At 31.6% G+C, this 16,511-nt stretch overlaps 1 protein-coding gene across 1 annotated transcript in view; it reads left to right on the top strand.

Moving 5' to 3' along the window:
- vg (vestigial) overlaps positions 1-16,188 on the top strand; it is a 32,227-nt gene extending 16,039 nt beyond the window's left edge. The window contains exons 3-7 of the mRNA XM_065511896.1: positions 2,988-3,251; positions 13,337-13,428; positions 13,594-13,781; positions 13,916-13,989; positions 15,702-16,188. Coding sequence (XP_065367968.1) covers positions 2,988-3,251; positions 13,337-13,428; positions 13,594-13,781; positions 13,916-13,989; positions 15,702-15,751 — 668 coding nt within the window. The 3' untranslated portion in view covers positions 15,752-16,188. The remainder of the gene's footprint in view (positions 1-2,987; positions 3,252-13,336; positions 13,429-13,593; positions 13,782-13,915; positions 13,990-15,701) is intronic.
- The last annotated feature ends 323 nt before the right edge of the window (positions 16,189-16,511 follow it).

The following is a 16,511-nucleotide window of genomic DNA, read 5'->3' as shown; positions in this document are numbered from 1 at the left end:
CTGAAAATCCTTTTGAGAAAATTTATATGTATAAAAGAAAATTATGAGTTAAAATTAAAAATACAACAAAATAAATCAAATTTGTTTTACAATCCGTCAAATATGATTTAATTTTTCACTTTTGCAAATCTGTGTTCCACTCAATCACCACACAGTCAAACACACTCATAACCAAGCATTGAAACATGCGTTGGATGATGATGAGAGATGATGGGCTTAGCAGCCACACTTATAGAAATCGACGGAAACTGACTATGCGGGCTGTGGCTGTGCCAGTGGAAGTAAGTAGCAGTACTTGTTTGAAATGCTTGGAATGTCGTTTTGTTTAATATGGTGTCGAAGTCCATCTAAATGTTTAGCATTTCTGACAACAAGTAGCTATAAATGAATATTTTTTTTCATTTTGAATTTTTACGATTTAACCGCAGCAACATAAGTGACGGAACAAATACAATATATTTGTGTATGGAAGCAAACAAAGCAGAGAGCAGATGAACATTTAAACTCGCTTTAAAGCTGAAGCGAAAAAATAAAATAACAGATATTGAGATAAATTCAAACGACTAGAATTTAGTGTTGTCCATTTAGCTATTTTTAAAGTTTTTAAAAATTTGGCTATCTACATACATATTTTGAATCCATAACTTTGGACGTTTGGAAACTCACCCGCGACTACATAATTAAGGACATTTCTGAATAAAAAACATGCACTGTTAAAATGATTAACACTCGCTACATTAATATAATAATTGGTATTTTAGTTTTGTTGGTCGAAAGTTTTAAAAGGGGGTATAATATAGCAGTGGTATTTGACTAAACTTGTCACTCTGTTAGTTTCAATCGCTCAAAATTTCATAATGCTAAGTTAAATCTGGAAAAAGAGTAATTCGTTTCAGAATGTATATAAACAAATTAAAACAACTACACATTACTGTCAATATATTAATATCCTTATAAGTTTGAATATTAAACTCATTTATAATTCCTTCAAGAACTTAAAACTTCAATTTAAATCGGCATTAAAATTGACTGTTGTCAGATTTCTTTGAAACTTGACGTGCCAAGTATGATTCCTCAAATGATGAACTAATTTTTAAGATATGTTTCCTTTTTTAATTTTGCTTAAAACAAGTAAACAAGTAAGAAACAAAATTAAATATTTGAATTTTCAAAATTGGTTTTATACATTTACTAGCGCAACAAAATTTTTTGTTGAAAAAATTTCAGGTTAAAAAATATTCTTTCCGATATTGACCCATTGATATCCATATTGTCTATATTAATGACTTAGTAATCCAGATATAGGTCAAAAATCGAGGTGGTCCTGGTTTTTTCCTTATATCTCAGCCATTTGTGGACCGATTTTCTCGATTTTAATAGCGCCGGGATATCGACAATTCTCTGCAAAATAATATTTAGAAAATATAAATTCACCGACTTTACTTTAAATTTATGTATTGTGAATTCTATTATTATACCCTTCACCTTCGTGAGAAGGGTATATATAAGTTTGTCATTCCGTTTGTAATTTCTACATTTTTCATTTCCGACCCTATAAAGTATATATATTCTGGATCCTTATAGATAGCGGAGTCGATTAAGCCATGTCCGTCTGTCTGTCTGTCTGTCTGTCTGTTGAAATCAAATTTCAGAAGACCCCAGATATCTTCGGGATCCAAATCTTCAATAATTCTGTCAGACGGTCCATAAATAACGGAGATATGAGCAAAAAACCGGGACAACCTCGATTTTTGACCTATTTTTGATCTATATCTGGATTACTAAGTCATTAAAGTCCATTGCAACGATGTATATAAGGCTATAGTAAGTTGGACCTACAATGGGTCAAAAGCGGGAAAATTATTTTTTAACCCGAATTTTTTTTTCATCAAACAATTTTTTTTGTCATACATTTTTTTTCCAAAAAAAAAATTTAAAAACAAAAAAAAATTTTAAAAAAAAATTGGAAAAAACTTTTTAAAAAAAATTAAAAGAAAATTTTAAAAACAATTAAAAAAAAATAAATTTAGTTTACCTAAAAATATTTAAAATAATTTATTTTAAAGTATAATTTGGTGAAGGGTATATAAGATTCGGCACAGCCGAATATATCTCTCTTACTTGTTTTATTATAAAGTATCTTTAAACTTTTCCATATGTCGAAAGAGGTTGCCAAAAAGATTAAGAAATAAGTTTGCCAAAAAGGCACCCTTTAAGAAAGCATGTAAGTGGAATTTTTTGAAAATTTTGGACATGTACCCTACGCCCAGCATACACTTTTTAACAATTTAGGTACGTTGGAACGTATATCATAATAAATTACGATTCCTTCATCAGTATTCAGTAGGCAAACACATAAATATAAAATATTTTTAGGAGACGCATATATCATCTTGACGCTTTTTTATGTGTGTTTTTCAAGTAGCCATCATTGAATAATGTACATACATACAAACATATGTATTAAATTGCGATGACAACGACGTAGATATGTATGTATATAGGAGTATGGTGGCTACTTATTTAACTCCTTCGCATGAACGCGCGCCTCACTAATTAATTTGCAAATTTTTTAGATAGTTCGGCAACAAATGAACGACATTTACTGCTGCGAATATAAGAAAGAGTGTATTGTTGTTGTTGCATGTTAGTTAGTTGACTGCTACAGAAGTATGTAGCAGTGGCATGCCTGAACACATTCCAAACAAATTCTTTCATGATACAAACAACAGTCAACACCAACAGCAGCACCACCAGCTGATACATATAACAAACAACAACAGCAATATAATATTTATTATTAAATTGATATTGCAAAAAAAAAAAAAAAACAAAAATGAATTGAAATACTTTTATCAACATAATAGTTTTTATTGCGAATATTCTTGAAATATGTAGTATTTATGAAGAAAATCTTAAAATAGGTATTACTTTTCTCATCCATAACTTATCTAATGAAATATATTTGTTGTTATTTTTGTTTGCAGCACGTTTAGTGGGTGCTCATCATCATAATGAGTCGTCGTGTTCCTCGGGTCCAGATTCTCCGCGCCATCATTCGATGCATCAAGGAGGTGGTGCCCAAGCAAAGGATTTGCCCTTGGATACCACCAGCATAAATGCTGGCCAAGGGAGAGCACAATATTTATCAGCCACCTGCGTCGTTTTTACAAATTATTCCGGTGATACAGCCAGCGTCGTGGATGAACATTTCTCACGGGCTCTCAATTTCAACAACAAAGAAAGTAAAGGTAAGAACACTGAACATCCAATGCATCTAATATTTTAAAATACGTACGTTCTTAATTTCCAACAAGCAGATGGATGCTGCAGCTTGTTGCACATTTGCCTGCGAATGAAAACAACTTAATTATGTCACTTTGAATACAAATTTCAATGTATCATCTTCAAAAGATCAAAAGTTTTTTAGCTGTCATGTAAATGTCACACAACTTTTTTGTTGCTTTAAAAATCCTTTTTGGAAAACATACATACATATAAATACATAAATTACACATATCATTTACTCATTAACAATCAGGGCCTCCCTCCCTAGTTAGTGCCGCAGAAAGAAAAACATTTATGTTTATGTAGTATATTTTTTGTTTCTGGCACTTTTGTTGGTGTGTTTGTTTTTGTAATTCTAAGAAAAAGTGTCAACATGACATTTAACATGAGCACCTAATGTTGCGCTTGTCAGTGTCAAAGACATCTTAATAAAGAGAGTGTTTAAACGAATGAATGAATTAATTAATCTTTTTATAATTCAAATTAAATTTAATGATTTCTTACACACTCGCCGTTATTAATACTTATCTCAATTGGACAAATGATTTTTGAAGTGGGAATGATTTTTATTCTTTTAGAAGCAACATTAGAGTGCTGTTGTATTGTAGGAAAATAAATAATTTCTTCACTCAATAAAATCAATAAAATTTAGTCCACTCCATTCGTTTGAATATAATTTAGTTCACAATTTAATATCGTACATAATTTAATACGTTTGTATGAATTTATTATCCACGTATAAATGTGTTTTATTATTTGAAAAAAACATTTAGGAATTTTTATTAAAAAAAAAATTGAAATAGACATGTATCTATGTCACGCACACAATGTTCACATAAATAACAAATACAACTTTGTAAACGTGCCTCATTTCGACTACTCCTCCTTAAATGAATTTTCCAACTCGCCCACTTCAAATGTGTTTATATAGATTGGTTGTGTTAAGGATCTTATAGAATGTAAAAGATACCTGCTTCAGAAAACGGTAGCAGCTAAATACAATAGTTAAAATCAAACATGATCTTATTACTATTATCTTTGGAGTAACTAAAACCGTTAATGACAGTAAATGCCATAGATGACAACTAGATAGGTAACTGAGAGCCAAAAACCTAAATCTGTTTTAAAGAACCTAATTCAAGAGAATGTATTGCCATGTATTTTGTTATTGTTTGTGTGTGATAAGAGAGTCATTTTTTCCATTGATATTTCTCTCTCCTTCCGTTCTATGGCTACAGCTAAGTAATGATAAAATGAATGCTGAATTCAAAAGAATAAAGTAATGCTCAATTGCTATTTAAATATGTTTTTCACAGCTTTCATTTTTAACTGAAAAAAAAATTGTATATTGGGATCATCGCAAATGATCAATGACTTATCGCTCTAAAGAAACCCAAGCACCTAAATATTTATTTCGCAATCCCAAAGATATGACGATTCCAATGAAAGTCACTTTGTATTCTACACAGATAAAACAGATTCGTATTAGCAACCGAAATTGTTGCCAATCGAATGATTCGGTTGCACATATAGAGTTTTTCGGTTCTATCAACAGAAAGTCAGTTGATAATCAAAAATTTCAGTTGAAGAAACCATACTTTTGTTATCATTTCTAAAATTTTGTAGCCACAACCGTAATATTCTGTCACTAAGGCAGAATCATTCGATTGGCAACAAATTCGGTTGCTACTACGAATCTGTTCTCTCTGTGTAGGTACGGGTATCTTAAGTAGTGAACTCTTAAATTTCGAGTTTTTCGGGGTAGCATTTTTTCCAATTCTTCCGACAATGAGGGAAAATTCCAGAGCGACGTGAAAAGTAGAAAATATTACTAAATGGACGATTGATTGATGGACGAGACCTTAAATTGGGTAGATAGGAATTTGAGACTGTAAAGTGGGAAGATAGGAATTTATAGCGGTTAAATTGAATAGTAGCGTCGCTCTATTCCGAATCTTCTTGACAAAGTACCAGCAACTCTTGCATAGAAATGTGATGATCTTCATGCCTAAGTCTTTCGTTTATTATCTCCGTGTCAAAAGAACTGCTCATCTTTTTTCGCCAATAACGAATCAAGCCAATATCAGATACCTTGTTCCAAAATAAAGCGTATCCGAGAGAGAGCATTCTGCATCGATCGAAACAAATAGTATTCGGACGGGACACGGTCTGAACTATAAAGTGGGTGAGGTAAAACTTCCCAACCACTTCGTTCTAAATACTTTTTATCAGGTATTTCAACATGTGGCTAAGCGTTGTCATGATGCCTAGATTTCCGCAGCTCATAATAGGTAGGACTCTTTTGGTCCCACCTAATACAGAGCATTACCATACCGCCATGGATATTTGGTTTTGGCGTCTATTCGGCTGGTTGACCGGGCTTCACATACGATCTATTACGCTTCGGAATATCGTAATGGATCCATTTTTCATCGCAAGTAATGATTCGGTGCAAAAATGATTTTCTTTTATAGCGTTCAAGCAGCATTTAAATCATGCAAAATTTGTAGTCTTTCAAGGTATCTCGCCCTTAATTCGTTGGTACCCATTTTCCCTGCCTTTGGATGAATCCAGCAGCTTGAAAGCGTGTTGACTGAATGAGTAGCTCCCAATAATTTTGCAAGCTTTTATTAAGTTTGACAACCATCTTCATGGAGTAATGCCTCCAATTCTTGGTCTTTAAACTTTTAAGTCTGGTCTGGGCGATCTTTGTCTTCCGTGTTAAAATCACTACTTCTGAACCGCACAAACCATCTGTCGCGATATAAGCTTTGGTGAGCAATCGGTGCTTCATCGGACCTTTTTGTCGAATTAAATAAGTAAAGCAAAACTTCCCGCATTTGGCGATTCGTTGGTACAAAATTCTACATTTTCCCTATAATGTTCAATAACTAAGTGATAATAAAGGACAGGACCATTCAAAATGACGTATAAGTTAATAAAAACAAAACCCGCTTTCAAAAGATACGCCATATATTGTAAATTCCGGATTTTCTGTACATATTTTCTATAATATTTTATTCAGTGTGTGTTATTTCTTTTCATTATATAGCTGCTCTACTGTATTATCAGTGACATCTTAATGTTACACAAACAAGCACCTGTTGTACACCGCAAAACGTAACGTTGTAACTGCATATGAAAAGGTCAGCATCGTGTTAAGATCTGCATGTGGTGTAGATGACGATAAAAATCTTTGAATGACCTTAAAAAGAATAAAAAAGACCACCTTGGCTAGAATGTGGTGTATTAGATTGAAATATTTAGTATTGTGTAGATACAGCCACACAGATGCATAAATACTTACTCGTACATCTCAATAATAAATGTCCTTTTAGACAAAAGTACTCGTAATCGTACTTTTGTTCTTGTTATTTCGTTTTAAAAAATTCTTTACATCATTTGGCCCAATAATCAATGTTTAAAACACAATCTACACAACTGCAATTGTTTGTAATTTATTTATTTATTTCATTTTATTTATTGTGGTTCTTATAGATTTATTTTTGTATTTGATTTGATTTTTGTTGTTGTTATTATTTTGGTTTTCGTTTAAAAATGTTCGAATGTTTAAAAATAGAAAGGTATGAATGTTCAAATGCAGAACACAAGGAATTTGATTGTATCTTAAAAGCGGCATCTAATTAAATTGTTGTTTTATTTTTCCTTTATTTATTGTGTGAGTTTAAATTCTACACACAGATAAAAAAAAATAAAATTACATATTTATTTGTTAATACTCGAGTGTGTTGTAGCAGCACGCAGAGTACCATAGTGGCCCAGAGTACCAAAATAAACAAGAGTGATACAAAAAAGTCAAATAATAGCAAAAATGTACTAAAGGGTGTTTTTTTGAAGACCGATAGAACTTGAAATTGTAAAAAAAATACAAGAAAGGAAATTTTAATTTTTAAAAAAATGTTTTTTTCTATACATAACATTTGCAAATGATTTCGGCCATATATCCGCCGCGGTTGTTCTTGACAAAGCCTTGGATGCTAGTCAGGCCCATTTCTCGAAAATAAGTTATCGAAAAATTCTTCAATAATAAATCGATGATTGCGGTCGACTTTTATATAACAGTTAGTTGTATTTTTTAAAATAATATTTCAAGATGATGATAAATGATTCGTGGACGATTCCTTAATTTATTTTTTATTAAAAAAGAAACAGAAAAAACATATTCATTTATATGTAGTTGAACTCGGATTAACTGTTAAAATTGAATTGTATAAAAGATTTGATTTTTATTAAAATTTTGTCAAATAATCAAATGCAATATTAGTTCTTTTATGTAAATTTTGAACTTCTTTTAATGTTTTAAAGTGAGCTGAGCTTCTATATTTTGCATAACATCTAAAAATAAATAAAAACAAAAATATTCGGCTTTTTCCAATAATTCGAGACAAAAAATCCGGTTTGTCGAATAACTCAAAAACGGTCCTTTTGTGAAAACCGGTTTAAAAAAACCGGAAATTTGGGAAAAATCCGGTTTTTTCGAATAATTCGAAAACCGGTTTGACAACTGCTGTTGAAACCTCATGTCGTTCGGATCATTGTCAACCATGTTTCAAACTAAAAATCATTTTCTGGATGTAATGGAGTCTGTAGTAGGGTTTGTTGTGGATTGGTCTGACCCGTTAGCCTTACCGCTCATTTTGCAATAAAACTAATTTTCAAATTAAATTTGGATGATTTGATATCGTTGTTCAAAAATCCATCTATTTATAATGATTTTCCAGAGTATACTGTTAACAAGTGAGCGCAGTATGACAGTTCGTTTGACAGTTAACCCTTTCGTTAGTTCTATCCGGCTTAAAAAAAACACCCTTTATATCTATCTATGTAAGTACGTACCTTCGGCATTTTTTTGTGTTCATTTGTACTAAATGCAACCAACTTACATCTCTATATTCGTTCTATGTACTCAGAGATATTTTTAGGCAAAAACAAAAAAAGCAAATGGTGATGGCTTTTAAATCGTTTTTTTTTTTGCTTTTGTGTTTCTCGATTTGTAGTCGTAAGTACTTTCGATTTGTGTTCGAATCTTTTGAAAATAGTTGCTAAATACTTAGTACATAAATATACATACTATATGTATGTATGTATGTATTTATGTACAATAAAAAAATATGTAAATAAATAAATAAATGCTGGCAAATGTATGTAGTTGGCCGGCAGGCAGGCTGGCCGTTTGTCTGGTGGGTTGGATTTGGTTGTTTCGTTTGCTAATTGAATAATGAATGCATTTAAAAACCGCCATGAATCCAAGTGGCATGTGATGGTATTCGCCATTGGCATATGAACGGAGCAACTGGCAAGTGTTTAGCATTCCGTCGACATTTTATTACAAAATGCCAATGATACAACAACAACAAAAAAAAAACACTTAAATAAGCAAAAAACAAAAGATATTTAAATAAAACAAATCAACAACAAAAACTAAACTAAACAGCACAAACGTTTATATTTTTGTCAACACTAATGCCTCGACTTCTACCACCATTTATTCTCAGCGGTATTAAACACAACCAACCACCTTCATAACCACTAAATGTTTTTTCCCCCTCCCCTAATTTCAAATGTTCTTTCTATTCAATTAAACTTCACAAACACATTAAATGGCAATAAAATCTAAATAAATTGGAAATAAATTGTGCAAATGTTGCCTCAATTCAAGCACCACAATTATCATTAAAATCATTGCTTAATTTATTTGCATTTGCAACAAGAATGTGTAATTGTAATTCGAATTCATTTTGATTTAACATACCATAACATACTTTGTACTCAAAACATAGAAACATTATTTTATACAATAGCTTAACACTAAGGGTTTTTAAATGATTTCTTTTAAAAGTACAACATTATTTCCACTGCTTTCAGAGCTTTTAAAAAATTGGATGCGAAAAAATAGGTGCTTTTTTAAAAAACTTTGGTGATACTAAATAAACAATTTATAAAATATTCACGAATTATTATTACTAAGTAAATATTTAAAATGTTTCTTTTCAATTATAAAAAAAACATTAATTATTCCTTATTTTAGCATTAATTAATTATTACAGAATTCTAAAAACACAATGAAAAACAAGTAAGAGAGCTATATTCGGCTGTGCCGAATCATATATACCCTTCACCAAATTATACTTCAAAATAATAATTTTAAATATTTTTAGCTAAACAAAAATTTTTTTTGCAGTTTTTATTAATTTTTTGTAAAAAAAAATTTTTGATTTGTTTTTTAATTTTTTTTAAATTTAAATTTATTTTTTATTTTTTTTTTAAATTTAGCGAAAACAAACTTTTGGTGAAAAAAAAATATTTTTTCCGATTTTGACCCATTGTAGGTCCAACTTTCTATGGTCGTTGTAAAGGTCTTTGAAATATCTATCAGTAGATATCCATATATAGGTCAAAAATAGGTAAAAAATCGAGGTTGTTCTGGAGATATTGATGTATGAATGTTATCTGGGGTCTTCAGAAAATTAATTTCAACAGACAGACAGACGGACATGGCTTAATCGACTCCGCTATCTATAAGGATCCAGAATATATATACTATATAGTGTCGGAAAATTATATTATTATTTATTTTTGGGAATAGTACATAATTTTATTTTAATAGGTTTTAGTTTTAACGTACTAAATTCCCATTTAAAAATCATTGATAAATTTACTGAAATTTATTGTTATTCACTTTAATAAAACTATAGAGCTAATGAGAATTGAAGACACTCGGTAATAACTTCTCTCGATTTATATAGAGCTTTCTCAGAGATCGCACTATAAGAGTTGATGTAGATGGGATCTGATCAAACGAGTTTAAGATTAATTCACCCAAGGGAGCCTTGGGTGAATTAATCTTAACCCGGCAATCCTATCTATTCTTTTGCAGATGACAGCAACATTTGCCATTCATATTCATTTAATTATAGGCCTGGCCTGTCGGAGATTGGGGCAATAAGGCAAAACATGAATGATTCCCTTAATCGGGACCTTGTGGCATTCTCAGATCATGTTGTTTCATCTGTTCTTATGGGTGGTGTAAATATTAAAGACTCAGAAGCTCTTGATGATCTAGTATTCAGTGCGATTTCCGATAGACAAAATACATTTTTCAAGTGTCGAAAGAAGCATTCAAGTGCCTTCACGCAGAGAAAAAATATAATTGGGCATGGTTACTGTAACCATTTATATAGTGTTACAAGTTTTTTAACTATATTATAGTCACAGTAACCATTTACATGATTGTGGTAACCATAATATGGTTAACTTACGATTCACATGATTGTCTCAACCATATATATGGTTACAGTAAACATATATATGTTTGTGGCAACCATATTTATGATGAATAATTTTATCATAATATGTTGTTCTCAGATTATGATAAGCTTTAAGCCGAGAGCACCATAATATGATAAGTCCTTCATCATATAAATGGTTGTCACAAACATATATATGTTTACTGTAACCATATATATGGTTGAGACAATCATGTGAATCGTAAATTAACCATATTATGGTTACCACAATCATGTAAATGGTTACTGTGACTATAATATAGTTAAAAAACTTGTAACAATATTGAAATGGTTACAGTAACCATGCCCAACTATATTTTTTCTCTGCGTGTTGGTTTTCTAAAAAGGTGCAGGAAATACTTCTTCATCTGATCTCCTTACTATTTACACCACTTATATCCGACCGAAAATGGAATACAACTCTCATGTATGGGCCGGTACTTCGAAGTCTATTTTTGAGTTACTCGACCGCCTACAGGAGAGGGCGAAGATGCTTATTGGTGACAGTAGGGTATCCAGCTCTATTGACTCACTGGAACATCGTCTCAATGTGAGTTGTGTTTCACTGTTCTACCGATACTATTATGGGATGTGCTCTGCAGAAATTAGGGAACTCGCTCTACTCCCGTAGTTTTCTTCAGCAGGGGCTCATCCATTCGTGGTCTACTTGACAATGGATCGCACAACGCATTACAGGGAAAATTCGTTCTTTGGCCGTACAGCCGGATGTGGAATAAGCTTCCTGATGAAATTAAATTAAAGTAACAACAATATATTGTTACAAAGAACATAGTATAGTTGTCGTATTTTCTCTGCATGTTTGCTAATATAAAAATATATTACTTGTATGACTTAAAAATGCGGGATTTACAATAGATGGCATATCAGGTCAGCCAAAAGAGTTTGAAGACCAATAATTGAAGGCATTACTCCATGAAGATTGTTGTCAAACTGAATAACAGCAATTGAAAACGTTTGCAAGCAGCAGGATTCATCTAAAAGCAAGGAAATTGGGTACCATACGAATTGAAGGCGAGAGATCTTGAAAGACGATTTTGTATGTCTGAAATACAAAAAATGAAAGAAATCATTTTTGCACCCAATTATTACAAAATGGATTCATTATGATGACACGAAGCGTAAGAGATCGTTTATGAAGCCCGGCCAACCAGCCGAGTCGACACCAAAGCCAAGTATCCATGGAGCTAAGGTAATGCTCTGGATTTGGTGGGACCAAAGGGGTCATATCTATTATGAGCTACTGAAATCTGGCCAGACCCCGAATACAACTGATTCGTTTGAAACAAACATAACGAACTAATTGTAAACATTTTTTAAGCAAACTTATTCTAACGTTTTGTATTAAAATGCCAATTTACATAAAAAATGGACTTGGCAAGTTTACTCACTAAGCTAACGCTGTTAGAGAGGACAAATGAGAAATGAATCGTTTTACTGCCCTAATGACATTGTAATAAGGAAGGATTTTTTACCACTATTGAGCTGTGTACTTTTCCTCTACAAGAAAATTATTAAGACCAAATAAACTCAAGCACGTGAAACCTGTTAATAACTATTTAAATATTCTTATTTTGAAATCAATGTATTCAACTGAAAGCGGTATTATTTTCAACTTGAAAGAAACGCATCAGTATTTCAAAGAAAAACAAACCAAACCACGAAAAAATTCATTTATTTTTTTCAAAACGTATACTCGATAAAGACTCCAGGAAAAAATGATGAACTAAATGGATGGATGTCTGCATGATGAGAAGAATAGAATGACGACGACGACAATGAAGATGATGATGGCACCCCTTCTATCACTTCCAGTTTCATAATGTAGCTAAAGGATGATGTGTTGCAGAGTCGAGTCAAAAACGAAGACACACATGCATAAAGAAACATCATCATGGAAATTGTATGAAAACAAGTTAAGGAATGTTGTCATCAATGTTGGATGTTGTTGCTCCTTGGATTCTACTTGCACGTACACATTTCATTTGTATTTGTGTGTTTGAATATATTTAAAATATCAAACAATGTCTGCAACTGCAACTACATTTATTTTGAATAAGTTGAAAATGTATCGGCAAGAGGGGGGGTTTACAAATATTGTGTGTGCCCTTAAACGCATTCCTTTAATGCACTGCTCCTCACTTGGTCTTGTTGTTTTCTAGCTACACAGAAACTGATGCTCCAAACCAGCAAACAGCAACGAATTATTTGCAAACATTTATACCGAAATAAGTTGTATTTAGTATTTGTTTGTGGCAGTTTTGTGTCGGCCCCTTAATAATTTTGGAGCATTTTATTTAAATTCTGTTTGTGTTTTGCTAAATAAACGTGAAATTCTTAAGTACTCGTTAGTAAAGGCACACTTTTCACATGTTGGCAAATTTTCATTACAATTTGTGATCTTGTAGAACAGGCTGGCTGCAAGTGAATGAGAGATGGTTGGATGTTTTTTTTTTATTTTTTATTTTTTGGGAAACTTGCTGTGGCAGATTGTTTACTGCAGCAAGCCATAACGTAACGGTACAACTGTTACAAGGCATTAGTTGTTAATCAGGCGCGTTCTTTTTATCGTTTTGTTTATTGTATCATTTCATTTCGATGCTTAAACTTATTTGATGACTCATTTTATATTGTTCATTAAAAAAATGAACATCTTAATTAAAATCTTAATACATAATATATTTAACAAAACTATCTCTCTCTCTCTTTCTGTTTCGTTAAAGAATCAACCACACCAATGTCTACTCGTAATTTCCCACCTTCATTTTGGAATAGCAATTATGTGCATCCTGTAACGGCAACGACACATCCGCAGGTAAATCACAATCTTTAACTGTAACTCAATATTTAAAATATGATCGCTTTCAAAAACGCATCAATATTCCATTGCAAGTGTAAACAAACACTCTGTTGTTCATATTTAATTAATAATCATTTGGTTTGGTTTTTCTTCATTTCTCTTCCAATTTCATTGATCAAGATGAGCGATTTGTATTCATCTGAAGGCGGTTATGCAACAGATCCTTGGGTACCCCATGCAGCGGCTCACTATGGGACCTATGCACATGCTGCCCATGCTCATGCGGCCCATGCTCATGCCTATCATCATAATATGGCGCAATATGGAAGCCTCTTGCGTCTACCCCAACAGTATGGCCACAGTTCAAGGTAAATAAATTAAAACTCATATCTACAGATGTTGTTTCTTGTATTTCGTTAATAGTTTGTTACTGGCACAGTAGTAGATGCCTGCTAAATCTGTATTTTTATTACATTTTGTTGTCGTTTTGTTTTCTTTGCAGACTGCATCATGACCAACAGACCGCCCATGCGTTAGAAAGTGCTGCTGCGTATTCCAGTTACCCCACAATGGCTGGTAAGTTTCTTTTTTTTCGATTTTCCCATTCATTTTACAATTCATTACATTCAAGTGTGCGTGTCTGTCCGTCCGTCCTTCTGTGTTGCCAAAGTTACTTAAATACACTACGACGCGTCGATAGAGTGTCATGGCAACATTTTGACCCTTGTGTTGTTGTCTGTTACCAAAACCATGTTCGTACAAACATTTAAATTTTAATTTAAACTTGAGCCTAGAGCAAGGGTGGCATTTTTTTAATAAAATATTTTCAATATATTGTATTTTTCAATATTTACGACACATCTTTTCCACTGAACATTTAATTAAAATCAGATACATATGTAACGGATTTGTTGGAAAAAACTTTTCATTTAATTTATCCAATTCTGCTCTAATATATGTATGTATCTAACTAAGTCCTCATTAGATGTAACCATATTGGAAAGTTCTAGTCAAAGAATGCATTTATTTAGTGCGAGTGTTAAAGTAAGTATTTAATCGATTACACTGTGCAACAATTGTCTCCATTTTTTTCCATTATGTGTCCCAGATAGGGTTACTAATTTCACAGAATTTTTCCCATCTCGGAATATAATGGTCAAATCTTATAATTCCCGGGATTTTTTTAATACAAAATTAAACGAAATATCAGTGAAGTTTTTCCGAATTAGTAGTATTCACAGACTTTTGCCAGCTTTTTAAACGAAGTAAATTAAGCCCCCTTTTAAGACTGTAAAGCTTATATGTCATTTTGAAGGGTGCATATTTGTCATTTATTCTCACTTACTTATTGAACATTATAGTGTTAACAATTATTTTTTTGCTTCGAAAATGTCGAATTTTGTACCACTAAAGCGTCATATGCGGGAAGTTTAGCTTTACTTATTTAATTTGAAGAAAGCGATTGCTAACCAATGTTTATGGTGAATGTGTTCCAGTTTCTGTGCCGTTCAGAAGTGGTGATTTTGACATGGGAGAGTATGCTAGTAGCAGGATTCATCCAAAAGCAGAGAGATTGTGTATCATACGAATTGAAGCCGAGAAATGAACGCTATAAAAAAGAATTATTTTTGCACCGAATCATTACTTGCAATGAAAAATGGATCCAATACGATAACCCGAAGCGTAAGAGCTCGTATGTGAAGCCCGGCCAACCAGCCGAATCGACACCAAAGTCAAATATCAATGGCGCAAAGGTAATTCTCCATATTTGGTGGGACCAAAAGGGTCCTATCTATTATGAGCTGCTGAAATCTTGAACAGACCATCACATGGAACCTATACCGAACGCAACGGATTCCTTTGAAGGGAGCATTGACCGAAAAACGTTCAGAATATGCGGCCAGACATGAAACCGTAATATTCCATTATGACAACGCTCATAATGTAAAAAAACAAATCGACAACATTTTTTTTTTCCAAAAATGAAAAAACTTTGGAAAAAAAATAAATTTTGTTTACCTAAAAATATTTCAAATTTTTATTTTGAAGTATAATTTGGTGAAGGGTATATAAGATTCGGCATAGCCGAATATAGCTCTCTTACTTGTGCAAATTAAAGAAGTAAATCAAAACTGGCAAAAAATTCGACTTTTTCGAAGCAAAAAAACACTTTATTTATTTTTTGTCCCCTACAATATTAATGTATACTTTTTTCCATTTAAATAAAAAATACTTCCTAACTTTACTTTAAACTATAAAAATTATTGTTTTATTCTTTTTCTTTTTAGGTCTAGAAGCTCAAGTTCAAGAGTCCTCTAAAGATTTATATTGGTTTTAAGGATTATTCATAACAAGCACAGACTTGAAAAAAAGGACATCCTAAAACAAACAAATGAAAAAACAAAAGACAGACAGGAATATTAACGAACTGACACACTCAAAAAGGTTTTGTGGATAAACAGAAAAACAAGCAAAAAAAAAAATAGTTAAATACATAAATAAAAAATAAAAACAATTTGAATTTAAAAGGAAACATAAAAACAACTAAAGTATTTCAAAGGATTTGTAATTAAGTAAAAAAAATTCTTATTTAATAAATCAAAAAATGTGCAACAATTTTTAGATTTAGTTTAAAATAAATTCTTTCTGATGGGTTGTTTTTATTTATTTAATTTTTTCTATTATGTATTTGAAATTCTTTAACAAATTTAAGATTAATAAAAATCATTTCTTTCAACTCAGAAAACAAAATAAAAAACTAAAACTAAAACAAACAACCCCTACCAAAAACACAAATTCTGTATTAAATATTTATTTAAGAAACGAAGTTAAACAAGAAATTAAAAAATAAAATTAAAATAAAACTCATAAATAATGAATGAATGTATGTTAAATTAATTTAATTAATTAATTGATTAGTTTTATATTAAAGAATAAACAAACAAAATAATAATTAAAGTCCTATAAAAATGGCTAAAAATTGTATTGTATGTAGTCTAGTTTATTTTATTTTATTTTATTTACTTATAGTTATTATAATATGGTTATAATGATAATGATGATGATGATGATAATTGTGCTCGTATGACTTTTAAAAC

Source organism: Calliphora vicina, chromosome 5, assembly GCF_958450345.1.
Source record: "Calliphora vicina chromosome 5, idCalVici1.1, whole genome shotgun sequence".
Classification (NCBI taxonomy): Eukaryota; Metazoa; Arthropoda; class Insecta; order Diptera; family Calliphoridae; genus Calliphora; species Calliphora vicina.
The sequence above is the reverse complement of the archived record's forward strand: the minus strand, read 5'-3'. Positions and strand labels throughout refer to the sequence as shown.